Here is a 25985-nt window from a genome sequence, read left to right as displayed (position 1 = left end):
ATCATCTAACTACGTTTAATCTCGATCTTGATATGCATAATAACTGAGTTTCAAATTGCTATCAAGGGAGAAAAGCTCGGTAGGGAGCGGAACTAAAATTTGCGAACTTGATACAAGACTCGAGTTTTTCCAATAAAATTTCATTCATACAAAATTATACAAAAGGGAAACAGGAAAGGCAAGGCAAAAACTCATTGGTCACAATGTAGAGTAGAAAAATTAGCATTAATGACAAGTTCAACTTCCAAGGATCAGCAAGAATCAACAAACTGGGGGGACATCTGCAACATCAGCAGACGCAAGTACTAGCTGAGGTTGGTTTTGAAGGATGTAGCCTTCCTTTCGTGCTTTCTTTCGTTCCCGTTGTAGCCTGAAGTTCTCCCTCTTTCTAGCCCTGTAGCTGTTGGGGTTCTCAGGCTGCACTTCTTGAGGGTAAACACTCACCTGTCAATTATACAAGTCCCCGATTAAGTCTTAATCGTGTTAGTATTTGAAACCAGTAACTTTAAAGGGGTTTAGGGACTCCAAATTAAACCTTCTTCTTGTCAGGTCCATACTTCTCAAACTTAACCAAACCATCAATCAAAGAGAATATGGTGTGGTCCTTGCCAAGCCCGACATTCTTCCCTGCATGGAACTGAAATTGACGCCAAAACATCCGAAGGTCATAAAAAGATTTTGTATGTCAATCGAAGTGGATAAAAACTAAGTCTTAGTCTTGGTGGTGTTAATTTAATTGGCTAAAAATCACACTGAAATTACTCACCCTCTATTTCTGAGAACTTGCAGAATCCTTAATAATTCAACACACTCAAAGAAGGGACATTCTTCACAATCCATCCACCCACCACTAGATTTATCAAACATGCATCTCTATAATCTAAGCTTCACGGAAAATGGTTTCAATTTATTTATGCCACTCTTCAATGTTGAGCCAATATCACACAAACTTTGGGCTCAAAATCAGTACAACTTTAACCCCTAATATAAGATTGATTTTACAAAATTAACAACATTTTGGTTTGGTTTGGTTTGGGTGTAATTGAGTGCGTACCTTGGTGCCACGCTGGCGTACAATGATGGAGCCAGCCTTGGCAGCCTGGTCACCGAAAATCTTGACGCCGAGCCTTTGGCCTGGGGAATCGCGACCGTTCTTGGTACTCCCAGCTCCTTTCTTGTGCGCGTTTTGAATCGTCAAGGCCAATCTCTGGGGGTTTGACACTAATGAAAGCTTGGGACCCACTTGTAGCGAACCCAAATCGCCCCTGAAGAAGGAGGACGATGATGAGCTTGAGCTTGAGCTTGAGCCCGAGGGCAGAGAAAGCCCTCTGAATGCACCGACTAGGTTGAAACTCATAGATGCAACCGCCATTTCTAAGAACTAATCTTTCATAAACAAAAGAATATGATTTGGGAATTGTGTAATTGTCTGAGTAAATTGTGTAGTTTGTGGACAGCCAAAGCTTATAGCTTTGAACGAAGAAGAGGAAGAAGCGATAGTGAAACCTTATCCATGGAGGCTGCTGATTGGGTTATCACTCCGAGTTCTTTTCATTCTTTGGGCTGATTCAGTCGTTTACTGCAATATTGCTCCCTTCTCTTATTGGGCCTTACACAGCTGATTTGATCTGTTATGAAGGCCATTGGTCTTGGGCTTGTACTGGTTCATGAAAAAGAAAAGATAACTCAATTGATTTTACGAGCATGTTTATTTTTATTTTTTTACAAAATAATATTCTAATGACTCTAATGCACTCGGACGCAAGGAACTGGGTACACTGTTTTGTTTAACTAATCTAACTCACATCTGCTATGATCATGCCTTTAATTATTGTGTTTTTCATGTTATGAGATTGAGAACACATCTACTAAAAGTGAATTCAGGAGAAGACACAATGACCAAACATTCATCTTACCGCAAGGACAAGACCAGAATCCATGTGTGTGTGTTTTGTATTGCAAAGCTGGCATTATTTTAACAAGGGATGAATAGGTTGTTAGAGAAAAAAGGATGAATAGGTTGTTAGGAAGGGAAAAGGATTACGCACACGCCACGGTACCATGGGAGCTTATTCAACTAACACTCTATTGATAAGCATATCATCCTCATGTCTGCTGCATGCTAATACAGTCGTTGTGGACAGAATCTTGAATCTTCCACTGATAATCATAATCTGCGCCTTCCGGACAGTACATTATACATACATGTTCTTTCTTTTTGCGAATATTTTTCTACTTAATAATTAATTAAAAGCATACCAACTAGCTAAACCCGAGTTACTCTGACTCATTGAGTAAACGAAAACGAGGGGTGGCGATCAGGTACAAGTCTGCAAAAGTCTCAGTCATGTCAACTTCTTCTGGTTTGATCCCATTGGCCAGTTTCCAATCAAAGTGGCAGAGCAACTGAGAAAGTGCAAGTTCAATCATGGTTACCCCAAATGCTATGCCCGGACATATTCTTCTTCCAGCCCCAAATGGAATGAACTCAAAGTCAAACCCTTTAAAGTCAACGGAAGAACCATGAAACCTCTCTGGCTTAAAACACTCAGCATCAATCCCCCAACTCTCCACATCTCTTCCTAAAGCCCATTCGTTGACAATCACTTTTGATTTAAGTGGCAATTCATATCCACTGATTTGGCACCTTTCCCTTGCTTCTCTTGGGAGCAATGGGGTTGGAGGGTGCAGCCTCAGAGTTTCTTTCACCACTGATTTCAAATAATCCATTTTTTGAACATCTGCTTCTTCAATTCTATTTTTCTTTCCTTCAAGGGCTACTTGTCTTACTTCAGCTTGGGCCTTCTTCATCACTCTAGGGTTTCTCATCAACTTTGACATTGTCCATTCTATGGTAGTTGCTGATGTCTCTCACTCCCTGCAGAGAAGATGTCCTGCATTGCCAAAAAAATTAAAAAGAGAGAAAAAGTTGATATCTCAAGTTTAAAAAAATAGTTGGTTTAGGCACCATAATGACATCTTTGATCTGATTCGTTGTGAAGTTGAATTCCAGCTTATTGGACTCTTGAAGTTTTAGAAGTACATCAACAAAATCTTCCTCCTCCTGCTCCTCTGATTTGTCAAAGCCTATTGTAGTACGGCTGGCGATCAAGTCTTTCGATCTTTTGATCATATGATCGCTGATGATACTTTCAAGAATTTTACCGAGCTTTTTGCGTATCCTTTTCATTGCAGGAATTTTCCCAGTAACATACCCAAGAAATCTGAGGGAAGGAAACAAATCAGGAATGTCAAACCCTCCAGCAAGTTTGATTGCTTCCTCAAGCAATGAGGTGAACTCTTTTTGGTCTTTGCATTTTTTGCCAAACGCTGCTCTTGACACTAGCCATTTGTCAAGCTGAAGCATTTCTCACTGAAATTGATGGCAACTCCCTGCTGGGATACAGAGGAAATAGACTCAACAAGATTCCCTACCTCTTCTTCTCTTATTGATCTGAACGACTGCACACGCTTTGCGCTGAGAAGTTCAAAAACACAGATCTTTCTCAGCTCTCTCCAGAAGTCTCCATAATGAGTAAAGGCAATACTTGCTTGACCAAAGGACATAACTTGTACTGCCAAAACCAGAGGCCTCTGAGAAAATGTAAGCTCATGTGTCTTCAACACCTCTTGGGCTGCTGTGGAGGAGGAAATTATGACAGCCTCCAACTGGCCCAGCTTTAGGTGCATAATGGGACCATGTTTCTTGGCTAAGTCTCTCAATGTATGATGTGGTAGTGGACAAACCATATGATGCAAGCTTCCAATAACAGGCAGTTTCCATGGCCCTGGAGGAGGTGACTTGAGGCCTCTGGCTTTCAATCTCTTCCGAAACAGAACCAGGACACAGAGGAAGAGAGAAGTGAAAAGAGGAAAATAGGGTGTTTGGAGCATTAGGGACATAACTGGATCTAGAGAAGCTGTGTTTGGTTTGGTAGCGTGGAGAGTGGTTGTGTTAAATGGAATGGAAGCAACCAGAAACTAAAATTGAGAAAAACAGAGTGTGGAAAGTGGGATTTGAACCCACGCCCTTCGGACCAGAACCTTAATCTGGCGCCTTAGACCAACTCGGCCATCTCCACTTGCGACGTCAGAGTTACACGCTCTTCGTAATATCATGTTCTTATTGGGTTCAGAATGGAATCGCCCATCAATTAAGGTGAAAATGGAAATTTGGCAATGAATTTCAATTAGGAAATATAGGTTAGGTAGCAGTATGCTCACCCCATTACATCTGAATTCGAACCCATTTCCTAAACATTATAAATATTTAAAATATTACCTTTGTTAAAATTTATATATATATATATCGATAAATGGATATATAATATTATGAAACCGAGCTCCTGCTGCAACTTATTATGTATATATTAGTTAACATCTCAAGACTACACCAACAAGGTCCCATGGTCTAGTGGTCAGGACATTGGACTCTGAATCCAGTAACCCGAGTTCAAATCTCGGTGGGACCTTTTTTTGTCCATTTTTTATGGGTTTGATTTTTGCTCGCAGTAATAGGGTGCAGATCAAAAATTTTGTTTTGTTTCGTGTTTTTTCACAGCTTTTAAGCGAAGTCTGTCCAGTTGTTCATTGATCTGTTGCCTTCTTAAAAACAAAATTGGAAAAAATACCAAAAATTCCATAATTTTTTTTAACAAATACCTAGCCATATTCTTTACTTTTCACACCAAAAACTCTATACAAATTCATCTCCTCATATCTCATGTGAATAGTAATTGCCTTTGCCCTTGCGCTTTGGGGTGGAAACAAAAAGGCAAGGACTGCCACTATTCACATGAATAGTGACAAACCTTGCCTTGCCTTTGGTTTGCCCTTGCCTTTTGGGGTAGAGGTGCTCTAATAGGGTGCAGATCAAAAATTTTGTTTTGTTTTGTGTTTTTTCACTGCTTTTAAGCGAAGTGTGTCCAGTTGTTCATTGATCTGTTACCTTCTTAAAAACAAATTTACTTCACAACCGAAATCCAGTCTACATATAATGAGCAATTACTACAACAAACAACAGCTACATCGAGACCATGGACAAAGTACCAGTCTGAAACCAAACTACATTGCATCACTGATGCATGTTCCAATCTACCTTGGCTTAAATAAAGGAGACACCCTCCTCCGAACAATCTCTTGAATCTGCTCTGAAGACAAAACTGATGCAGCACCGTCAAAATCGGCATTTTCCATCTGCTGACGCAGCTGTGTGAACAATACCCCGAAACAATATGTTATTCAGAATATATTGGCTTTGTTGTTCTTTGAATTTCAAGTTGGGATTGCATTCACCTTCCTAAACTCCCATCCAATTAGATAAAATAAAACCAAACTTTCTGTCGTGCAAGTTCCAAATTCTTAATCGAATGTGAGCTAAGAGAGAATATACAGCCACATACCTTCTCAAGGATTGCAGATTGATCATCCAAGGGAAATTTCCGCATGTGCTTTAGCATCTCTAGTTGCTGAAAAATATTTACCTCTGGTGCTTTAGAAACATCCACCTTTACCATTATAGTTGTTATATTTGAACAGACATTACCTGCTCCTGTAATTTTTCTTGGCTATGCATCCTTTCCACAAATTCATCTGCTCCAAGCTCAGCTTCATCACAGGCCATCTCCTCCCTGTCATTCCATAGATGAGTACTACTAACAGCAACATGCAATACAAATATCCGAACCTTTCTTGTTATCTTTCCCCACCTTTTAAAGGTAAGATTTGTAGTTTTAGCCCAATATCCAAGGCTAACACACATGAGCACAAGGCTTACAAGTTACAATGAATTCAAGCACTCCTTGTGATTGTTACTTCAAAAGGCAATAAGAAATAAACACTAAGCAGAATTTTTAACTTCAAAAATAGGCAGAAGAGGATTACCTTGCAATGAACTTATAAAAGCGGATCATCATATCCTGATCATTCTCATATTTTTCATTCAACTTTCCCAGGGATGATATGCCAAACCTTGGATCTGTAGTAAAGAAACCATTTACTTTTAGTGAGGTTGTACCAGTGGCCATAGAATACTAGGTTTATCTGATGTATAGAAGATCAACACTGCTAAATCATTTTTTTCCTAACTAGAGAGAAGTTCTCAACTGCAAGTATCAGGCACATACATTTACAGGAACTGGATCTCAACATAAAGAACGGATTGAGTCGATAAATGTAAAACTGCAGTATGATATACATCATTTGTTGGGATTTCCAGTTAAATATAGATGAACACAATCAACTAACCAATCCCCATCTCCAGAAATATGTATAATTAGCATTTCAAGATAAAACTTACCAATCCCCATCTCCAGAAATATCTCTTCCTGGATGGCAGTGGTTATGGCAACAGCTTCCTGCGTATTGTAATTTTACTTATTAGACATCATCAGATAATGAAAAGAAAATTAAACAACAGTTAATTATCACATTCAAGCTGAATTTTCACTAGTCCGTAATGTGCTGTGTTAGATAAACTCAGGAATTACATCAAACGACCTGTTTGTCCTCAACACCATCTGCGATTCTTTTCTTCCCATCTGCAATTCCAAATAAAAGGATTTGAACCACCGCCAAGAAACACCACCGAGTAATGAAGGAAAAAAGATATATTTTTTGATATATTTTTTGTTTTTGCAGAAAAAGGAAAAAGGAAAAAAGAAAAAAGAAAAAGGGAAAATGCGTGCGTGCGAGGATAAAAGAGGAAAATTGTACCGGGCTGAGAGGTGAGGAAAGAGAATCGATCGAAGAGATGAAGCAACTGTTCCCTCGACAGCATTTCTGAGGAGCTCTGCAACTGCGAACCCATTTTTGGAGATTATTATTAGAGACACACACCCTTCCTTGTCTCTGTTATTGATAAGGTCTATAAAGAGACACCCTCCCTTTTCCCAAGCCATGGCATTTTTCTTCTAAATTAAATTCCCAATCAATTCAAATTTTGAAAAGGCAAAAATAAAAAAACTATCATTTTCTCATTATACACACCACCCACCAACCAACCCCCACAACACAAAATGTATGCCAAAAATAAGAATAAAGAGATAGTCAAATATTCCATTTATCATTTTTAGAGAACAAGAGATTGAACAAACAAACATATCTATTATAAAATTAAATTTTCGAAAAAGATCTTTAAAAAACTCAAATATTACACAAACACATCTCATCCCTCACCCCCCACATCGCTACATCTATCAGAATCAGCGGCTTTTAGAAATCCGCATCCATCTTGAAAACATGCGAATCGACATTGCCGTTGATGCTATTCATCACTGAAGCCTTCTGGTACTCCCCAACCCTCTTCTCGAAGAAATTGGTCTTCCCCTGCAAGCTGATCAGCTCCATCCACTCGAACGGGTTCTGCACATTGTACATCTTCCCGTACCCAAGCTCAGCCAGCAGCCTATCCGCCACGAACTCGATGTACTGGCTCATTAGATCGCCGTTCATCCCCACCAGGGCGCACGGTAACGCTTCGCACACGAACTCTCTCTCTATCTCCACCGCGTTTCGTATGATCGACTTCACCCGATCCTCGCTCAGCTTCTTCCTCAGCAGCGAGTACAGCAAGCACGCGAAGTCGCAGTGCAAACCCTCATCTCGCGAGATCAACTCGTTTGAGAACGTCAGTCCAGGCATTAACCCGCGCTTCTTTAGCCAAAATATCGCGCAAAAACTCCCCGAGAAGAATATCCCTTCCACGCAAGCAAAGGCCACGATCCGCTCCGCAAACGATTCTGAGCCGTCGATCCAGCGTAGGGCCCACTGGGCCTTCTTCGTGACGCAGGGAATGGTATCGATCGCATGAAAAAGCCTGTTCTTCTCGTCTGAGTCCTTGATGTAGGTCTCCAGGAGGAGGCTGTACATCTCGGAGTGGATGTTCTCGATGGCGATCTGGAAGCCGTAGAAGGCTCGAGCCTCGGAGACCTGGACTTCCTTCATGAACCTTCCGGCGAGATTCTCCAAAACAATGCCGTCAGAGGCAGCGAAGAAGGCGAGCACGTGGGTGATGAAGTGCTTCTCGCCGGGGGCTAGAAGTTCCCAGTGGCGTAGGTCCTGGCATAAATCAACCTCCTCGGCGGTCCAGAAGGAGGCCTCGGCCTTCTTGTACATCTCCCAGATTTCCGGGTATTGGATCGGGAACATACAGAAGCGGTCCGGGTTCGGAGCAAGCAATGGCTCTTCTGGGAAGGCAGGCATTTTTATGACGAGGAAGATTTCAGAGATTCAGATGATCGAAGAAATTTGATAGGGGGGATTTTGAAGCTTTCGAAGATTGTGTATGGAGGTTTGATAATTTGGTGGGTTAGGGTTGCATATATATACACACACATACAAAGGAGGGGGGTTTTTGAATATTGAATTGAGGTTTTTGGGAGCGGGTGATTCAAATTTGTGAAAAGCTTGCGGGAGAATGAACCCAAACAAGGGCACTTTGGGGATTCCGGAAACTTGTATGAGTAGGCGCGCAATCGATTTCTACGGTCTGCGTTTGCGGCCAGTGGATGAGGACGGTTTGGACCATATGGTGGAGAGGGGTGTAACGGTCATTTGAGGGGCATGGTGAAGAAATTACCCTTGGATTTGAGGAGAATAACGAGTGTGGACAGTAATAGTGGTTTGAATTTTTTATTAGGTGAAGGGCTTTTCTGGTAAATGAAAATTGACGTTTTAAGGGAAGAAGCTTGCGAGGGAAGCTTTGGCTGGATATTTTTATTTTGATTTCAAAGTTTTGATATTGTAGCGGGAATCCTCTTGGCGCGAGTTTGGAAATGAACGGCTTAAAAAGATTTGGCTCCTAAATCTATACAATGAATGAATTTATTGATTGCCTCCAATTTGTACTATGTTTGGTCCATATAAAAGAACTTGGTCCCCCACAAAAATAAAATGCAAACTGTAAAGCCATTACCAATTAGACAAATTTACAATATTGTTAACTCTATTATTACATTTATAAAATAAAATAAAAAATATCTTTTTGTTGCTTATATATAATAACCGATCTGATGAGAAAGGAAAAAACAATTAAGATAACAAGTAATTAAATAAGTTGCAAATGTGGATTATGCTGGGCAATGTAGTGTGCCGTTCATTACACCCGAATTTGAACCCCCTCTTTAAACATTAGAATAGTATAAAATGCCGATTGTCCACGCAAAAGAAAATACTTAAGTAAGTTGCAAGTTGATAGTGGACACAAGCTGTGAGGGTGGGAAGTTGGGAACCATGTGCAAGTTGTTATTGCATAAAATCATGCAAATTGTCTGTCTCTAAGACTATAATTTAATGTGTTTTATAAAACAAAGCAATGGATACAATTTACAAATTAACAATATTGTCATTTCTAACACAAATTAACATTGATTGCTACTAGTATCTGCGAAATGCCATTGTTTAAAAAAAAAAACACACGTGACCAATTGTGCAACCCACACTCGCAAATTTACAGGCACGCTTCCATATGGCCCATACACGCAATTTGCATGTGCGGAGCACACGCTTTATTCGCAATTGGGCTTCCGAGTTTAAGCCTAAGTTTGGAGCTGGACCTTCATTTGTTTATGTTTTCATTTTGGCCCATCATTTGCTTAGCCCAATGTGATAAGGAGGATTGGGCTCAATTAAGATTTGCTAACAGGGAGCTTAGCTTATGTTGAGAGAGAGAGAGAGAGAATTTGTTTGGTCATGGCTCTAAGTTCTAACCACCTCAACGAACTAACAAACTCATTTCTTGATTTCCCGCCCTTATAACTCTCAGCCTTTCCAGAGTTTTTTAAGTCCTCTGCTTCAAACCCACACTAAACAAACAGATTCTCTTTCTAATTCTCACATCGCTGAAACACAGAAGAAAGAAACAATCCAAGAAACACATCGTCCCTTGAAACCAAGCTAAGCTAGTCTCCAATGGCGGCCTCGTCTCTCTTGATCCTTCTCATCACTCTCCTTTCGCTCTCTGCTTCTCCGGCTCTTGCTACCTCCGTAACCCTCTTGAAAGCAGCCAAGGTCCTCTCCAACTCTGGCTTCCTTTCCATGGCTCTAAAGCTTCAACTCGTCTCCCATTCCCTCGAATTCGAATCTCCCACCGCCACCATTTTCGCTCCTCCAGACCTCGCCTTCATTCGGTTGGGGCAACCCTCTCTCCCTCTTCTTCTCTACCACGTCTCCCCAAGAAGACTCTCCCTCAACACCCTCAAGTATCTTCGTCCCAACACCAAAATCCCAACTCTGCTCCCCAATTACACCTTGACCCTCATTGGGTCTCCAAATTTCCAAGGCTATTTGTCCATCAACAACCTCACGATTGATCCAAACGCTGTTTTGGATGATGGGTCGGTCGTCATTTACGGAATTGATGAGTTCTTCAATTCGTCGTTCTTGGTCGATGCCTCTTCAACACCGGCTCCTCCATTGATGAGCTCTGTTTCAGGTGCTCAATCACCAAGCCCTGGTCCCAGTGCTAATGAAGTTACGGAGTTCGAATCGCGCCGGCCTGGTCCTGAATCTTTCCGTTTCGTTGCGGATTTGCTGAGGTCTAAAGGGTATTCAATCATGGCCGCATTTCTTGATGCGCAGCTGGTGTCGTTCAAAAGGAAGACCAGGCTGACAATCTTCGCTCCGGTCGATGAGGCCATTGAAGATTACCAGAGGAACACCACCGATTACTCGTTGATCTTCCGTCAGCATGTCGTTCCAAGAATGCTTTTGTGGCAAGATTTGGTGGGGCTTGATGATGGGACCATGCTGCCAACTTTTGAAGAAGGGTTCATGATCAATGTGATCAAGTTTGGTGAAGTTCCGGCGCTTAATGAAGTTGCTGTGGTGTCTGAAGATATGTATCAGAATCGGTGGCTTGTTGTGCATGGCCTCAATCGGTTACTGACATCGCAGGAGCCTAAGCAACAAGACCCAGTTGATGACATTTACACTAATGCATATGTTGCTCAGAGCGTGCCTCATCATGATTATGGTGACTTTCACTGAGGCATCAATCTTTGCCGTCCCTTTTCTTGATCACAACAAGTTGTCTCTGTTTTCACATCAAGATTTTGGGCAGATAGTTTTCACCTCAGAGGCCATGAAGAAACCCTGGTTAATTACCTTCTCTGATCGATGTATGTTTTCATTTCATAACCCACTTGTGATAGATGTAATTGTTAGATTTACGAGTGATATTTTTACCTTGTAATCAGTAAACTTTTTTGTGGACAGCAGGCATTTTGTACCTTTGAATCTTCAATCATATTTTGCTGTTTCAAATATGTGTGAATTCTTTCTGCTAATTGTCTACTGATATGAGAATCTTGGGCTACTGACTTAGCATAAAATTGTCTGCCAGATTGTAAAGAACATTGATAAACAGAAAATTGATGTGAATTGGCAGTAATTTAAAAGCTGATATGACTTTGGGAGAAAAGAAATTGTGTGCAGAAGTAAACTTAAGCAAAATACCCAATCCCACCCTTTACAATTTTCATACTAGTGTTTAGTTCTAGAAGTAGAGGCTTGGGGAGTTTGAAGTGAAGGTTCACCAGATAAAGGTTGCATCCGAGAACAGTAGCTAGTGCTAGCTTCCTCAAAAATTGAGTCACCTGAAAAACTTGCCCTTGCCAACTCCCTTAGTTTCTTCAGATCACTTTTAGGCTCTAGTTTAAGTCCCTTTTGCCGTTTTGCTTCCACTGCTCTCTGCGTACTGACGGTTGCCTCCACGTTATTGGAACCTGCCATTTCAAGAACATCAAGGCCAGAGGATCCAGGACTGATCACAGGGACTACAGTTGCAGTCATAGCGCTAATTGGGCCAGTGCGTGGTGCTCTCGTATCTCTTCTTTCAAAGTTTGTGTCTGGACTTAAAGGAAGGACTGGAGCTAGGCCTGTTTTTGGTTGGGAGGATGCAGGTATGACTCTAGACCATTGCTTCCTTGGAAGGAATGGGAGGACAAGGCCCTTAGCAGCAAACTTTAATCCAAGCTTGAATGAATTCTTTTGAGGCTGTGAGAGTCTTAATAGGGATTTCATCAGAGCATGCCACTCGTTTATCATTTGGGTGACAAAGGTTAGGAAGAGGAGAGTTAGCATTACAAATCCTAAATTTCTTGCTTTGACAGGATTTGAGCCATTAATGCTGATAAGTAGAGCAAATATGCCCATCTCACACAGTAGAGAAACACTTTCTGCCATATGGACTCCTCTCTTGATGTATGGTTTCAGAGTAAATAGATACATGAACTGTACCAGCGTAATGGCCAGTGCGAAGTGGCTTTGGCTTGATTTCCTTGATGAGTAAGCTCCCGATATGATCCCCAAGCAGACCCGTCTCGAAAGATCAACAATAATATAGGAAGATCTAGCACACCCCAAGAGCCTTTTGGACAATGGGGTCTTAATTTCTTCAGTGCTGTCTTCCAAGCTGACTGGTCGCATTCTCCCAATACCACTATGGCCACTTCCAGTCCATTTGGATATGCTGTTTGGTTCATTTTGATCAACAAAGATGAATAATGGAGGACCCTGAAAACTTTCAAAGAGAATTCCAAATAGTGAAAGGAAAGATGAAGGTAGCCCTTCCTTATAAAACCACTTTCCAGCACTAGGTCTCCCTGTCAAAAAATACCAAAGCTTAGCAGTCCATGGTTCTTTTCTAGCTACATGCTTAACTTCCTTGTACTGAACAAAACCGCCATAGAAGATTGCAATTATTTGAAAAAGGCACACAGATAAAATAAGAGCTGCAGGGATAGCCAGCAATAAAGCCCCAGTAATGATTCCCCCAGTTGTACCACCTGTAAATTAGAGTAGTTTTGAGTTCAAAAACATTGTCGAGTGGCAAACAAAACAATTGGATTTAGAAAGAACAAAATTGGCTCCTTACCTTTCATAACAAATGTTGAGGACTGAGTGATACATGGTAGCATGAGAATCAGAAGAAAGAGCTCGAATCTGGGCACTGAGAGTATACCATGAGCTGGTGGTCCTAATCTCCATCTTAGGAAAAGTAATATCAACACATGGGCTATGACTAAACTGCCTCCTCCAATACCAAGCCAAAACAAGTTCATCTGTAAATCTTCCCACCTGTTAAAAGTTAGTTAGGCATGATAACATTAGGTTAGCCCCTATATTCCTGTCACTTTTCGAGTCGTCTGATTTTAATGTAAAAGCACTAAGGTAAAGGCAATTCTGGAGCTACCCTTTGTAGTTCTCCATTCCCTTGATGACATTGCTAGCAGACAATGGCTCTCCTCTCTGTAAGACTAAGGATTAGCACTAGAGTGGTTTTCATGGATGAGGAAAATAAGCATTGAATGCTTAAATAATGGATACTCACCAAGAAATAAGTGAAGTATTCGTTGGAATGAAGAGGTAGTCCATAAGGAGTCAGACGCATGCTATGCTGCCCATGAAGCCAGCCAGGCTTGGGGTCCACCTCAATTGGCACTGGTACTTCATGCTGCATATAAGAAGAGTTGGAGAGATAGAAGTCAACTCTGATTCTTGTCCCTTCATGTGGTGATCCTTGTACTGAAGAGGTACTGAGTTTCCTCTCAGGCTTCTCTTGGCAGGGCCAAACTAAAGTGCTATCCTTTTTCCATGGAAGCTTTTGACGAGGTATGAGCCACCTAAGACCTTTTGTTGTCTCTAAATAATCAATTGGTTGATTAACTGAGAGCCAGTCTGAGAGAACAAAAACTTGAAGGTGTCCAAACATCCCCTATGTTAAAAATAAACAGACATTTTAGTTGAATCTTAATAACTAAAAAGGAGATGCACAATGAAGGAATGAAAAATGGGATATAGCAAAAGCTATCCACTTGGATATTGTATCTACTAAACAATTTAAATCTCACGTGTAGATTCGTTGAATCAGAAGAAACAATGTTTGAACTCTCAGAAGCAAGAGTGCCCACTGCTCCAAGATTTGCAGTTGAAATTGAAAGAATGGCAGCTGCTAGTGAAGTCGCTAACATACCCACAGTAACAAAAGAGTGCAATGCGATTGATATTGCAGGGGTTGAGTCTGCGCAGAGAAGCAGCCATGTGAATCTGTGTGTGTGAGTGTAAAAATATACATCTTGTCAAGCACAGAAGAAGCCAGTGAATCCGTGTGTGTTTTCTAATAATATATATCTTCTTCTCCAAGTCTCTGACAAGTATTAAGTTCCAATGATTTATTAAATAAGATGCTGTAGTGAGAATCGGCTATAACCATTAACTTTCTTGCCTATCTTTCCTATCTTGCAAGTTTCAAATCTGGCTAGAGAGTAAAATTTAATGTATCATCCCCAAAAAATCCAAGCAGAAAGGCAATGTGAAGAATGAATAGATATAAAGAGTACCGAATAAAAGGAAGAAATGATTCATACAGTGTTTCACTTCAAGTTGGTTAGATGCCATGTTAAGATTTCCTGATATATCATATACCTTCCCTGAAGGGACGGCAACTGACACCGTATGCTCAGTGACTGCCAAAACATTCAATGAGTACAGAGCTCTTGAAAGTTCCCTAAACCTACAAGAAGCAAAATAGAAAATTTTGACATTCTTTCAAGTGCATGAAGCGAGCTATGACTATGAATGAACATTGTTAATGGTATTTCAAGAGTCACCATATGCACCTGCCTTGTTATTCTACCGCCGACCACTTGTACCATGGAGGCCTGAAAGCCAAAGACCGGTTTTGTAAACTCAACAATCACATTGATATCGTGGTCCTTAGTAACATTTGGAGAACTGGTGCTCAGCCCTACACTAGTCTCCATGGAATCTGAGAGAAAAGCAATTCAATTAGTTCCATAAAGCTACCGAAAAAAACTAGCAGAACTAACATATTTGCGGTGGAATACCATAAAGAAACGTAAATGAGGGAATCGGTGACACAGGAATGCCTGTCCTGCCAATTATTAATCCAGCTTGTAACTCAATCTTGATGATTTCAGTCCTAGATATATTCCTGAGCTACAGCAGGAAAAAAACTCAACATAAATGTACAATGCTAACACAAACACACACACAATAATTAGCTACAATAATTTGATAGATAACAATGCTAATATGGAAATTGCTTCCAGAAAAAACCCTGCCACTGCATTATTAGTACTAATGAAAGCTGTAGTTGCTTACCTGGAATTTAAATCGGCGGTTTCCTTGATTTCTGCCATGAATAGGTACTAAGTTACCTGAATTCACAACCAATGCATTCAGAATCTGCTCTGTTGTGTTTATAATGGGAATGCTGAAGTCCAAAAATATGTTCAAGTCCTCCATTTTGTTAGTTGCAAGGATAGTTCGAGGGACCCCATTGATCATCAACTCGTAGGCTGGAACAGAGGTCCACAAATCTGCAAGAACTGGTCTTCTATCTAAGGCATTCATAAGAAATGTGAACAATCTGTAAGATTTGGAGAGTCAAAAGGACATTTTGTTTAGAAACATAATTGAAGTACAAATGTGACTTATGTCTTACCAAAGTGAATGATTATAGTGGAACCATTTGTCCTTGTAAAGCTGTTTCCCGCCTGATCTGTACAAAAATCATCTGCCATTCTGATTACGACACGCCCGTACATACTTGCCAGAGAGAGAACTACATCAAGGCTATAACTGATGGTAGGTTTAATCATGCGTAAGGAAGATGGCTGTACACGGCCAGGACCATCTACTATTACCTACAAAAAAAAAGCATGCAATTTACCTTATGCATCGTTTTCCATGGTATACTATGAACGTCATTGAATAACATCATGCATGGGTAAAAACATAAGCATAGAAATCCACTTACATCACAGTTTGATGAGTTGAGGCACCTGAAGCCACCTTTCCCTGTGCAAGCTTCATTAAACGTGATATCAATGGCTATTTTTTCCGCACTTGTGTAATTCTTTTCGCTAAAAATCATTGCAGTTGGTGGTATTGTATCTATCAGATAGATGAAAAAAACAAAGTAAAATCCCCTGTTCAGCATTTTAGAAAAAGAAATTAATGTAAATGTAAAAAACTTTACAACTATGAAAGAAAGTCACTGACCAATAAACCAAGAATAAGCTGATGAGTTTCTGTCTCCATCCCAAGTTGTGACGTTGAGAAGAAATATGTGATCACGGTTGACGGTCAGGTTTTTGAATACCATGACCTTAGCTGGACATGGACTCAGAGTTTGGCCATCAAGCTGTTCATATTAAACAGATTTAATCACTATCTCCTACTTAAGAAAACTGATAATTACAACAACATTATTGAAGTAGTTGTTAATACTTAATTATGAGCTTATAAAAACGCAGCGGTTAAAAGAAGAACAGGACGTACCTGACAGTGAACGGAACAAGTATTTTTGTTGCATGCATTGGAGCCATTCAGCGTCAAAACTGAGTACCGGAAAACTGCAGAAGAATACCGGGATCGTGTCGGCGGAACTCTATCAAAACGAATGAGGACCGTTGACTCGGCTGAGTTTTGTACATTCACCAGAACAGTAACCAGAACAAGAAACTTGAACAAACCCATTTCAGGGACGGCCATGTAAATCGCATTTAAGCTCAAATCTTGAAGGAGGAAAACAAATAAAAGAAGGCTGGACTGTGAGGCCAAAGCAAGCGGTGGTTGTTTATTGCAGGGCAAATTAAATGTTGAGTGTTCTGTTTATTACGGCTTTAAAATGAAGACCACGTATAGAAATGGGCAGTGCAACCACCTTAGCCCTTGTTCACAGTCTCATAACTGCTTCTTTAAAGAAGTTCACAGACATCATTTACTTCCACTCACCAACCCATTGGCGTCTTTATTTTTTGTACTTGTAGTTGTGCCACATTAAAAATGCTAAAACCAAATTGAAATATATTGTTTAGCTCGTCCCGGTTTCTAATGAACATGGTACGCAAATAGTCAATTCAGTCCACTATAACCAAACTATTATCAGTGTAGTTGCTCTGTACTTACAACTCGGATTGACCAAAGGAAAGCTAGTGCTGACACATGGAAGCACTGTTTGCTCTCCTTTTGGGTTTCACACACTCTACTGTTCAATTTTCTACTCAACCACTTCTTTACAAGGCTATACAGAAGATACAGGACAGGACAGCTACAAAAACCAGTGCGACATTCAACGCGGTTCTCCACAGGATTTATCAAGATGATTGATTTATCGTTGTACTAATCTTCTGCAACCATCCAGTGTAATTTAGGTCCCTGGATACAAAAGAATCACTATTTTAGAAGTGATAAAGATAAATAGACCAGATATCAGTAGCTATTATCACTGGTTCAGAGGCCCACAAAATATTGCAAAATGAAGATTAGGAAATAAGTTTAACAGAAGGCCATAGGGAAAGCCCAAAATCATTAGGTTCCAGGAGCGCCAGGCTCATATTGTTATGAGAAAGTATTGAAACCATAATTCATGGATGACCCATTACCTTTCCTTGTCGTATGAGTTTGGGAGGGATCACTGTCATGTCAACTACGGTTGATGGATCAGCCACTCTTACCCCGCCATCAACGACAAAATCAAGGCCCTATAATGAATTTGAACACACAATTTAGGGGAGAGCTCAATTTCAGAATACACTAAACAGCCTTCATGTGCCAAACCCATACCTCAGGTCCATATATATCAGCTATAACGACAGGATCTAACAACCACTCATTCTCCTTCGGGCACTTGACACTGCCAACAGGAAAACTTTCAGTACAACACCATAATAAATTGGATTGTAACAGAAGAATAAGCTCATATAGATTGCTTAAAACTCCATCATGCTAAGAGCTTCCCATCTTCCTACAGTTCTTCACGTCATTAATGAAGAGAAGGTATACCAATGTATACAAAATAAAATCAGAGTTACCTTGTGGATATCAATGGTGAACCCATCTTCTCCAGTATTGCTTGACATATGGGTTCATCAGGCATACGAACACCGACATTTTTCCTTAAAGTGTATTTGGCTTCTGCCGTCCCGTACCTTATACAATGTTTAGGCAGTTCTTTGGTTGCAGTTAAGATGAAAGTATACTGTTACACAAAAAGTGCTGTTATAGGCCAAATTTTAGGAATCTAGAGGACCATCATAAGTATTATGTGCTTGCTATACAATGAAACATTGTCTACTGGTGGTAGTGTTTAGTTTTAGTCAATGCTATAGATGACTAGGTTTAAAAAATAAAACAAAAAAATGTTCCTATAGGCAAGTAATAATAGTAAGAGAAGCAAAGAAGAAACTTACAGGGCCAGGTAAGCAATGCTTAACAGCGCGGAATAAATTTGCATGACCTTGGCCATCGCCACGAGGGAACCCTGTTGTAAACGTATCAATGTCGTGGAAGGAGTGGCATAAGATGCTAAGGGGCTGCACCAGTAAGTCAGTCACACAGACAGCCATGTCAAAAAAAAGCAGAAATCAAAAATGAAAATTGGAAGAAAACCCAATAATCACAAAATTATCTAGTGATTAACAACAGAGTTAATGAAGCAATGATATTGAAGTGATCATGAGTAAAGGGATTCCGTGATGCTTGCCTTTTGAGGATCAACGTTCTTGATTCTGCAATGAAAGAAAGAATGCATCTTTTCTTTACTAGTAAATTAATATTTTCAAATGAGTAGGAACAAAGTAGACAAGGAAAGAAGAGGATCTTACCTACGAAGGCGTTCAATGGCTGAGTGGTTTCTGAGATCACAAACTATTGCATACCTACAACAATATTGCAATTACAATTCAAATTCAAATGAGCAAGAAAGATTGTTTTGTTGGGCTGTGACTTACACAGTGTCAGTAGGAATAACACCAACACCGCCCTGTTTCAAAAGATGAACAACTGGTTCCAATTTCCAGCTGTCCGCTCCTGATAGTGATGGATCAACTTCAATGTAAAGCAGCTCATCCTCCTGATATTATCAGTCAATCAATTTCATAAGCTTCGGATGCTCAAACGCCCAAGTTTTGCTTAATTTACATTTTAAACAGTGAGAGAGAGAGAGAGAGAGAGAGAGAGAGAGAGAGAGAGAGAGGACCTTGGTGAAGCGAGGAGTGGCGTATTTGAGACGCTTGGGGCTCCGCTTCACAGCGAGAGCTAACACTTGGAAACGCCGGCGTTTTGGAGCGTCACAGCATACACGGCGGCTTGCATTTGAAATTGAATGAAGGCCAAGAGTTCCAGGCGCTGCTGCCAAAGACCGCGAAAAGCTGGAAGACGAAGCTAAGTCGCCACTGTAAACTTTCGTCTGGATACTACAGTAAGCCATTATCTCAAAGATTTGGAGGTACAAAAGTACAAAAATTTGGAGATGCAAAATTACAAAGAGCCTTAATTAACATTGTTTTTCGGAGTTTCTCGCACCAATCTTAACAGACATCAGCAGCCATACAGAAACTTCTGGGTTCTTCGGGCGAAACGGCGCCGTATATAGGAGATGCAGCACGTGGACATTCGGAATCGGTACGCCTCAATGCCTCATAGGCTCATTGGCCCATAGCTTCGTGGGCCGAATTCTGGGGCTTTTTAGTTTAGGATCGTTATCCGCTGCAATTTAACATAAAGCCCACAAACGGGAAGCTAAATTCTATAGTGAGAGTGTCATATACGGACCATAGATGTTAACTTTCATATTTGTCACACGATCATTTCATTAAACTTAAGTGAAGTTACTATTTAGATGAATCGTTGGCTAAGATGAAGATTTACATCTATGACCCATATATGACACCCTCCCCATAAAATGACTCAAAATGGGGAAAAGAATGCAACCGACGCATGAAACTTAATTTATTCATTAATTAGTTTGCTTTTCTTCTTATTTTTATACGAGCGATATGCTATGTTAATCTAATCTAAACTACGGGGAGATTAGTTTTCTTTTTAAGATGAGCTCAAATGTGATATTTTTGCTTAATTAATTGTGATCACCCAATCCAGCCAAAAGAAAAAAAAATTTGAATTATTCAAATGATGGATCGAAAGAAAGCATGCATCAGAACAAGTAATTGCATGCTGGCGAAAGGCATAACCAGATTTACCCCCATCTCTGTCGTGATGGGCATTTGAAACTAAGGAATTGAATCTGCAAAGACAAACCAACACAACATCCACAAAACCAGCTGCTCAACCGTCATCAATATTTGACTATGAGAAATATGCAAAATTGTTATCTATCATCAGTCACATTGGCGAAGCCTCACTATATTCACTAGGGCAAAGCTAACTATTTAATCTTATGGATGGTCTGCCACATATGATATGAGTCCATTGCAAATGTACATCTCCACCTGCTGATGAATGATTCATCTCCAAACCACCTTCCAGAGTGCCAAAAACTATGTCTAACTAAAGCGCGGATGTGGGGGAGGAGGAGGAGGAGGATGGGATTTTGCAAATCCTAACCACCCAACAATTCCGACAGCAAGGATTATCCAACCAAATATGTCATACTTGAGATCGCTGCTCTTGCTTTTCTTTGTAGCCTGTAGAGGGAGGAGGGACAAGGGGATAAAGCAATAATTCATCAACAGATCAAGAAAACAACCATAATGAAAGCACAAGGAGTGCAAATGCGATGCACTGAGGTTAACAATATCATTCATCAACAATCAATGAACTATTGAATGACATCCCCATGAGACAGAAAAATCACCTTTGCACCTGATGAAGTAGAAGGTCCAGCAGCAGCAGCGGCCTCCATCACCTGTTGACCAAAACCATGCTTTTGGAATTCCAAGTGCAATTGCGGGGCCTATAAACACAGTCATTAATAACTTTGCAACAAGTCTCACATTCTTGGGTTGTTAAATCCAGATACAATTGTAAGAAAAATACAGTTCCAGAGATACTATAAAGTATAATTGACTTGTCAAAAAAACAGCTGACACCACACTAGACTTGGAGACAACCACTAAAAATCAAGGTTCTAATTGGCAGTCCCCCATGCTACCGCAACTAAGGATGCCAATACATGATTTCAACAACAACAAAAAAGCATTTTCACCAGATCAAGTTAGAAAGCACCTTAGCAGCCACTTCCAAAGACTTTCGATAGACTTCATTTCCCGGATCCTGCAAAAAAGAAAAGAAAATACTCATCATACATCCAAGTTGGAAAAACAATGACATACTTTGACAACAAGCATACAGTTTCTTTGAGATTTGGCAGGTGAAGTACCTCGTCAAGGGCTTGCTGAAAGTAGTGCGACGCCTTATTAAAACCATGATTTGCCTCATTCTGGTCCGGATTAAAAAATGCACGAGTAGTATGAGCATTTCCCAGGCACCAAAGAGCATCATGTTTCTTAGGATTAATCGACAATGCCTCCTCCAGCTTTGAAATTGCATCTGTGCAACCAATCACAAACCCATATTTACAAATTTAAAACTTACAAACTACTCAATTAAACAATACCAAATATGAAGGCTAAAGAGGAGAGATTACAGTCTCGCATTCAAGAGATAGACGAATATTTGGGGGAAAGTTGGCACCTTGAATCATCTTGTTTGACTCTACGACATTCTGAAACTGAGACAACTCTAGTAGAGCTCCAGCCCATCTCGTCAAGTTCTGCAATTACAAAATAGAAAAATTAAATATAAGTTGTTTAAAGGAAAAAGGCGAAGAAGGGAAAGAAGTTAGAGCTCGAAAGCTAGCAATCCCCAGGTTCAGAAAGGAGAATGAGAAGGATGAGGAGGGAGGAGATACGAACACCGGCATCGAGAGGGTTCTTAGTGTAGGTGGCTTCGGAGGTCTTACGGGCGTGTTCGAAGAAGAGGATCCGATCGAAGTCGTTTTGCTGCATATCCATGGAAATGGAGGGTTTTTCTTTGTGCTCTGTGCGGACAATAAGGTTTAGAGAGATTCCAAAGCGAGGCGACTCCTCTTCGAATCCACAGAGAAGAGGACTGGACTAGCTGTCAAGGTTTAAGCGGTTTTCTATTTCGGCTGGAATAATGGATTTCTTCTTTTTCTGTCCCTCTTTTATTTTTTCTTTTCTTCCTTTTGAAGCTAAACTTTCAGACACAATCATAAATTAACTATTTATCACAATATGAAGTGTGTTTTTTTTGTTACTCTCACATCTTAGACATTACCTCATGCTACTAAGAGCAAGTCCACCCATGAAGGCTAAGACAAGGCTAAGGCAAGGCAAGGGCTGCCACTATTCACATGAATAGTGGCAGCCTTGCCTTAGTTGGTTCCACCCTTGGAAGGCTAGGGCAAGGGCAAGAAAAAGAAAAAGATTATGCAACAAAATATAAACAATTTAGAAAGTGAATAAAATTGTTATGTATTTATAGGGAAAACATCCATAATATTTTGGTTTTTTTTATAAAAAAAAATTGAATTTTTTTGGATTTTCTAGAATTTTTTTGCTCGCTGACGTCAGCGTGACATCAGCGCCTTCGGGCTTGAGCCCATGCAAGATTTGCCCGTGGGCTTGCCCAGGCTGGTGGGTCTCATGCCTTGCCCTGGCTAGATCTCTCCCGTTGGACTCGTTTTTTGCTTGCCTGGGGGGCCTTTAGCCCGGTTTGGCTCTATGGCTGGACTTGCTCTAACTCACATATATTAATACAATAAGTTTTTAATATAAGTGGTCAATATTTGTATATTTCATAAATGGGAGAAGTTATGAATCAAGAAACTTAAATAGAGGAATCAAAAAATTAGAATTGAATCAATTGCGCATCTAATTGATCAAATTCTTGATTTTGAAGGTATTTAATTACGAATTTTAATGTGTAACTCACATAATTTTTTATTTCATGAATTTAAATCATTCTAATACACATATGTAAATAACACACAGAACAAGTAGAAATTTGAATCATTCCAATATACAACATAGTAAAAATGCTTAAACTAATCATTCCAATGCATATTCGTAGTAATCATGCTATATAGTTGATTGTAGTTAGATGTTAGTATTGTTTGGTGATACGTGTTCAGTATTCATCACGTTAGCGCTCATTAGCTTGAATCCACATCACAACAGCCGTGCTTGGATGTGCATATCCATAACTAAGGAGATGCGGGTTTAATGACAAATTGACACTTCACACGGGGAAATTGAGGCCAACGCTAAAGTTCATAATGTCTGATAACATTAGCGCAAGCCCATCACTTGCTTACAAATTAAGCCTAAAGCCCCCAAATATTCACATAAGGCCCATGCACAAAGAGTAACAAAACCCACGTAACAGAAGCAAGCTCAAAAGAGCGATATGTTATGCACCGTCGCGTTATTCATATAGGCCCCGTTTGGTTCACGTAACAGATTTGAGAGGAAATCACTACCAATGTCATTTCCCAAGTGATTGGAAATAGAATATTATTTTCTCACAGTTGGTAGTGTTGAGAAAGTAACCGGAAGATATCACTTTATTTCCTAGTTTTGAGTAGGAATGAAAAACAAAGTTTATATAATTTTTCAATTATATCCATATTAAATTAAATAAAAAAAAGAATGCATTTAATGATATATTGTAATTCTAAATTGTTAATGGGGACAAAATTATCGTGAAAAATTTGTATTTAATGTTTTCTCATTTTCCCAAACTTTTCCATAAGGAGGGAAAACAAAACCCAAGTTGGGAGGAGGGCTTCACTTTCCCCCTGAGGCTATCTCTAGCCCATGGGCCATAGGCCAAATATAGCCCTAAAATAATGCAAAATCCATCTCCAGACATGGGCAAAAATATTTTTTGGCCAAATTTGGAGGGCCACATTTGGCCCTTTAGCCCTCCAACTAGGCCAAATGTAGCCTAGCTTTGGCCTAGGCCAAATTTTTGTGTGGGCCCAGCTCATGTGCTTTCCAAGAAGAAAAAGTATCACGTGTGGGAAAGAGCTCGAAACATCTTGTGTAACTGCAGATCCAATCGCCAATATTAAAGGCGCGTTGACGTCATCAATGATGTTAGTTAGCCGTTAGGTTTTTTATTTTATTTTTAATAACCTTTAAAAATATTCTTAAATTCATTTTGTTTAATATATATATATATATATATATATATATATATATAATTGGTTTCTGATTATTGGAGGTTTAGAACCATTGATTGAAAAGTTATTTTTTTATTTAAATCCTTTTTAAATGTTTTAAATTCATTTTGTTTAAAAATTGTATCATAATTTTTCTCAAAATAATAAAATATGAAGGACCCTAAAATATAGACATGCACGGATGAAGATGGAAAAATTTAGCCTTACACTATTCTTTAAAAAATTAATATTTTGAAGGGCTAAATTTGTAGCCATGGATTACATTTAGCCCTATGACTGGAGATGACCTTACTTTCCTATGAGTCAAGCAATGATTTCCCCTACATGGACTTACCAAACATGAGAAATGAATTGATTTCTCATTATGAAGTCTATTTTTTCATAAACCAAACGGACCAAATAGTTATTCAACTTCCACTGTACACATATGAGAGAGAGAGAGACAGAGACAGAGATATTTTGGTGATATTTTTTTTACAAGAAAGGTACGGAAGGCACATGAAATAAAAGTGTCCCCGTTTTGATGTTGATTCAACAACCCATACGTCACATGCCAACCAATCCCAATCCCAATCCCGTTCCCACCAACTTCATTTAAAAAAAACACTTAAACAAGTTGTGGTCTGCAGCTCAACAGACATTTAATAGGAGACTCTTCTTCCTAATTACATTAACCAATCATTATTATTATTATTATTATTTCATTAATTCTATCTATTGGTATTTGGTAGAAAGAAAAGTATTATCTAGATTATTATTATTACAAGTCGAGAGTCGTCGACACTACTTGTAGTTTATATGCGACCAGGTCAGCGAATTTTATTTAATGGTTATTTTCCTAATGAATTAGGAAAAACGACAAAGCTCATATGCGGAGGAAGCACGTAGTGATAGTATTGCTACTCTCCCCGCCAGTCTTGCCGACAGACAGACAGAGCCACATCACAACATTCCAAAAACTATTGGAATCTAATTTCAAACTCATTTGAACAGAAAAATACAAAATGAAGTAAATTCGAAGTAGTTCATCTGAATTGGATGTGCACGTCGTCTGCACATACCACGTCCCTCTTTTGTCATTTTGTTCCTCATTGGATTCATCCCCAAAGTGTTTCACTTAATTTCGAGGTTAATTGTTGTGTCTAATTGTTTCATATTTGACCAACACTTTAATTAGAGACTTCATTTAAACAAGGCAAATGTTGTTGATTTGCAATTTAAAAGCTCCCGAAACCTTAGTCCATTCTCTTCCAAAAAACACTCTAGAGTCTTTTTCACTTTGAGGAGAGGAAGCTATTCTTCTTCCTCTCTTCCTTCTCTCTTCCCCCGATTTCAGAGTCATAAGGCTTCCCCTATCTATTTTCGTTTTATTATGATTTTCCTCCACTCATCACATGTGAATGCGTCTTGACATCGGATCTCCACCTGTATTTCGATGTTGAATCTCTACCACCATTTTGTAAATTTTTTCAATCTTACATAATCGTTAGTGGATGAGCCCCAAATTATCTTAATTTTGATGTTTGATTTCTTCGTTATTGAATACCCATTTTACTAGTCTGTATTGGTCCTTTTGTGGCTAGTGGTTTTTTGAGATAAATTGTAAATGCAATCCCACAATTTCTTCCAACAAAAAAAGAAAAAAGAAAAAAGAAAAGGCAAATGTTGGTATTTAACAAGGGTGCTCACATTGATTAAGGTAGTGAGTTCACTGACTTATATGTAAATTAAAGTCCTCCGCTCCGTATATTCTATTAATTTAGAGTTTTTTAGACTATCTTTTGTGGGTTTTTGTTGTTTAAATTGGTATGAATTTAGATGAGCATTTCTCTAGCATTGAAGTCTTATCGCTTGAACCTAACACAGGTTATTTACTCTATAGAAAAGTTTGTAGATAATTTGAGTAATTTGGAATAGTATTTTTTGTGTGTGGGTAATTTGGAATGGTCTTTTACAATTAGAAAGACGTAACTTGAAGTATCATTGTGGTTAGTGAAATTGTTCAAGC

General features: G+C 39.5%; 7 protein-coding genes, 2 non-coding genes and 2 pseudogenes across 11 annotated transcripts; 2 read left to right on the top strand and 9 right to left on the bottom strand.

Annotated features, from left to right (window-relative positions):
• Positions 1–89: 89 nt before the first annotated feature.
• RPL27 (ribosomal protein large subunit 27) lies at positions 90–1500 on the bottom strand. The gene is made up of 3 exons (XM_088250853.1): positions 1055–1500; positions 536–637; positions 90–444 (listed from the first exon to the last, which is right to left on the bottom strand). Exons 1-3 carry the CDS (start codon positions 1370–1372, stop codon positions 262–264), a joined length of 603 nt encoding a protein of 200 aa, XP_088106979.1. The 5' UTR covers positions 1373–1500; the 3' UTR covers positions 90–261.
• Positions 1501–2217: 717 nt separating this feature from the next.
• LOC110764417 (melianol synthase CYP71BQ4 pseudogene) lies at positions 2218–2972 on the bottom strand (annotated as a pseudogene).
• On the bottom strand, positions 2912–4081 carry LOC148296168 (melianol synthase CYP71BQ5 pseudogene; annotated as a pseudogene).
• On the bottom strand, positions 4003–4082 carry TRNAL-AAG (transfer RNA leucine (anticodon AAG)). The gene has a single exon. It is a non-coding gene; the product is annotated as a tRNA-Leu (tRNA).
• Positions 4083–4400: 318 nt separating this feature from the next.
• Positions 4401–4472, top strand: TRNAQ-CUG (transfer RNA glutamine (anticodon CUG)). Its single transcript has one exon. It is a non-coding gene; the product is annotated as a tRNA-Gln (tRNA).
• A 477-nt stretch (positions 4473–4949) lies between these two features.
• On the bottom strand, positions 4950–6910 carry LOC110764369 (plant/protein). Its single transcript, XM_088249876.1, has 7 exons — positions 6715–6910; positions 6499–6539; positions 6299–6356; positions 5884–5977; positions 5546–5630; positions 5403–5468; positions 4950–5208 (listed from the first exon to the last, which is right to left on the bottom strand). Exons 1-7 carry the CDS (start codon positions 6806–6808, stop codon positions 5095–5097), a joined length of 552 nt encoding a protein of 183 aa, XP_088106002.1. The 5' UTR covers positions 6809–6910; the 3' UTR covers positions 4950–5094.
• Positions 6911–7084: 174 nt separating this feature from the next.
• Positions 7085–8553, bottom strand: TSO2 (Ferritin/ribonucleotide reductase-like family protein). Its single transcript, XM_021967327.2, has one exon. The coding sequence runs from the start codon at positions 8200–8202 to the stop codon at positions 7213–7215; it is 990 nt and encodes a 329-aa protein (XP_021823019.1). The 5' UTR covers positions 8203–8553; the 3' UTR covers positions 7085–7212.
• Positions 8554–9909: 1356 nt separating this feature from the next.
• Positions 9910–11256, top strand: FLA20 (putative fasciclin-like arabinogalactan protein 20). Its single transcript, XM_021967328.2, has one exon. The coding sequence runs from the start codon at positions 9910–9912 to the stop codon at positions 10984–10986; it is 1077 nt and encodes a 358-aa protein (XP_021823020.2). The 3' UTR covers positions 10987–11256.
• Positions 11257–11271: 15 nt separating this feature from the next.
• LOC110764373 (uncharacterized) lies at positions 11272–16742 on the bottom strand. 2 transcript variants are annotated; one of them, XM_021967329.2, is made up of 13 exons: positions 16306–16742; positions 16027–16168; positions 15782–15918; positions 15467–15668; positions 15124–15362; positions 14847–14958; positions 14623–14767; positions 14367–14512; positions 13851–14020; positions 13331–13714; positions 13193–13248; positions 12875–13077; positions 11272–12785 (listed from the first exon to the last, which is right to left on the bottom strand). In XM_021967329.2, the coding sequence occupies exons 1-13, from the start codon at positions 16516–16518 to the stop codon at positions 11482–11484; spliced, it is 3453 nt and encodes a 1150-aa protein (XP_021823021.2). In that variant the 5' UTR covers positions 16519–16742; the 3' UTR covers positions 11272–11481. The 2 variants fall into 2 exon arrangements, with proteins under 2 accessions (XP_021823021.2, XP_088106000.1); XM_088249874.1 differs by lacking the exon at positions 16306–16742 and having other exon boundaries at positions 11274–12785; positions 15467–15570; positions 16027–16167.
• Positions 16743–16876: 134 nt separating this feature from the next.
• Positions 16877–19362, bottom strand: LOC110764374 (DHBP synthase RibB-like alpha/beta domain-containing protein). The gene is made up of 9 exons (XM_021967330.2): positions 19007–19362; positions 18759–18880; positions 18633–18686; positions 18512–18536; positions 18219–18341; positions 17841–18007; positions 17593–17662; positions 17412–17510; positions 16877–17184 (listed from the first exon to the last, which is right to left on the bottom strand). Exons 1-9 carry the CDS (start codon positions 19235–19237, stop codon positions 17149–17151), a joined length of 927 nt encoding a protein of 308 aa, XP_021823022.1. The 5' UTR covers positions 19238–19362; the 3' UTR covers positions 16877–17148.
• Positions 19363–20091: 729 nt separating this feature from the next.
• LOC110764375 (mitochondrial import receptor subunit TOM20-like) lies at positions 20092–21966 on the bottom strand. 2 transcript variants are annotated; one of them, XM_088249875.1, is made up of 6 exons: positions 21684–21966; positions 21463–21541; positions 21149–21318; positions 20995–21042; positions 20624–20771; positions 20092–20453 (listed from the first exon to the last, which is right to left on the bottom strand). In XM_088249875.1, exons 1-6 carry the CDS (start codon positions 21780–21782, stop codon positions 20416–20418), a joined length of 582 nt encoding a protein of 193 aa, XP_088106001.1. In that variant the 5' UTR covers positions 21783–21966; the 3' UTR covers positions 20092–20415. The 2 variants fall into 2 exon arrangements, with proteins under 2 accessions (XP_088106001.1, XP_021823023.2); XM_021967331.2 differs by having other exon boundaries at positions 20624–20722; positions 21684–21962.
• Between the last annotated feature and the right edge of the window lie 4019 nt (positions 21967–25985).

The sequence above is a fragment of the Prunus avium genome, chromosome 3 (genome assembly GCF_965620075.1).
Source record: "Prunus avium chromosome 3, drPruAviu1.hap1.1, whole genome shotgun sequence".
Classification (NCBI taxonomy): domain Eukaryota; kingdom Viridiplantae; phylum Streptophyta; class Magnoliopsida; order Rosales; family Rosaceae; genus Prunus; species Prunus avium.
This window is presented reverse-complemented; position numbering and strand designations above follow the sequence as displayed.

What these genes read in the sequence shown, in the direction of transcription:
- FLA20 (XM_021967328.2), top strand. Translation starts at nt 9,910, where the DNA reads ATGGCGGCCTCGTCTCTCTTGATCCTTCTCATCACTCTCCTTTCGCTC.
- TSO2 (XM_021967327.2), bottom strand. Translation starts at nt 8,202, where the DNA reads ATGCCTGCCTTCCCAGAAGAGCCATTGCTTGCTCCGAACCCGGACCGC.
- LOC110764375 (XM_021967331.2), bottom strand. Translation starts at nt 21,782, where the DNA reads ATGGATATGCAGCAAAACGACTTCGATCGGATCCTCTTCTTCGAACAC. An exon ending in GTCAAACAAGATGATTCAAG is followed by an intron (nt 21,319 to 21,462) that starts GTGCCAACTTTC and finishes TTGGTTGCACAG; the next exon opens with ATGCAATTTCAAAGCTGGAG. An exon ending in CTACTTCATCAGGTGCAAAG is followed by an intron (nt 20,454 to 20,623) that starts GTGATTTTTCTG and finishes CTCCCTCTACAG; the next exon opens with GCTACAAAGAAAAGCAAGAG.
- RPL27 (XM_088250853.1), bottom strand. Translation starts at nt 1,372, where the DNA reads ATGGCGGTTGCATCTATGAGTTTCAACCTAGTCGGTGCATTCAGAGGG. An exon ending in TACGCCAGCGTGGCACCAAG is followed by an intron (nt 638 to 1,054) that starts GTACGCACTCAA and finishes CGTCAATTTCAG; the next exon opens with TTCCATGCAGGGAAGAATGT. An exon ending in ATGGACCTGACAAGAAGAAG is followed by an intron (nt 445 to 535) that starts GTTTAATTTGGA and finishes TATAATTGACAG; the next exon opens with GTGAGTGTTTACCCTCAAGA.
- LOC110764369 (XM_088249876.1), bottom strand. Translation starts at nt 6,808, where the DNA reads ATGGGTTCGCAGTTGCAGAGCTCCTCAGAAATGCTGTCGAGGGAACAG. An exon ending in ATGGTGTTGAGGACAAACAG is followed by an intron (nt 6,357 to 6,498) that starts GTCGTTTGATGT and finishes TACAATACGCAG; the next exon opens with GAAGCTGTTGCCATAACCAC. An exon ending in TTTTATAAGTTCATTGCAAG is followed by an intron (nt 5,631 to 5,883) that starts GTAATCCTCTTC and finishes ATGGAATGACAG; the next exon opens with GGAGGAGATGGCCTGTGATG.
- LOC110764373 (XM_021967329.2), bottom strand. Translation starts at nt 16,518, where the DNA reads ATGGCCGTCCCTGAAATGGGTTTGTTCAAGTTTCTTGTTCTGGTTACT. An exon ending in GTCGGCGGTAGAATAACAAG is followed by an intron (nt 14,513 to 14,622) that starts GCAGGTGCATAT and finishes TGCTTCTTGTAG; the next exon opens with GTTTAGGGAACTTTCAAGAG. An exon ending in CTGATTCAACGAATCTACAC is followed by an intron (nt 13,715 to 13,850) that starts GTGAGATTTAAA and finishes TTTTTAACATAG; the next exon opens with GGGATGTTTGGACACCTTCA.
- LOC110764374 (XM_021967330.2), bottom strand. Translation starts at nt 19,237, where the DNA reads ATGGCTTACTGTAGTATCCAGACGAAAGTTTACAGTGGCGACTTAGCT. An exon ending in AGCATTGCTTACCTGGCCCT is followed by an intron (nt 18,008 to 18,218) that starts GTAAGTTTCTTC and finishes TTTGTGTAACAG; the next exon opens with TATACTTTCATCTTAACTGC. An exon ending in AACTCATACGACAAGGAAAG is followed by an intron (nt 17,185 to 17,411) that starts GTAATGGGTCAT and finishes TTTTGTATCCAG; the next exon opens with GGACCTAAATTACACTGGAT.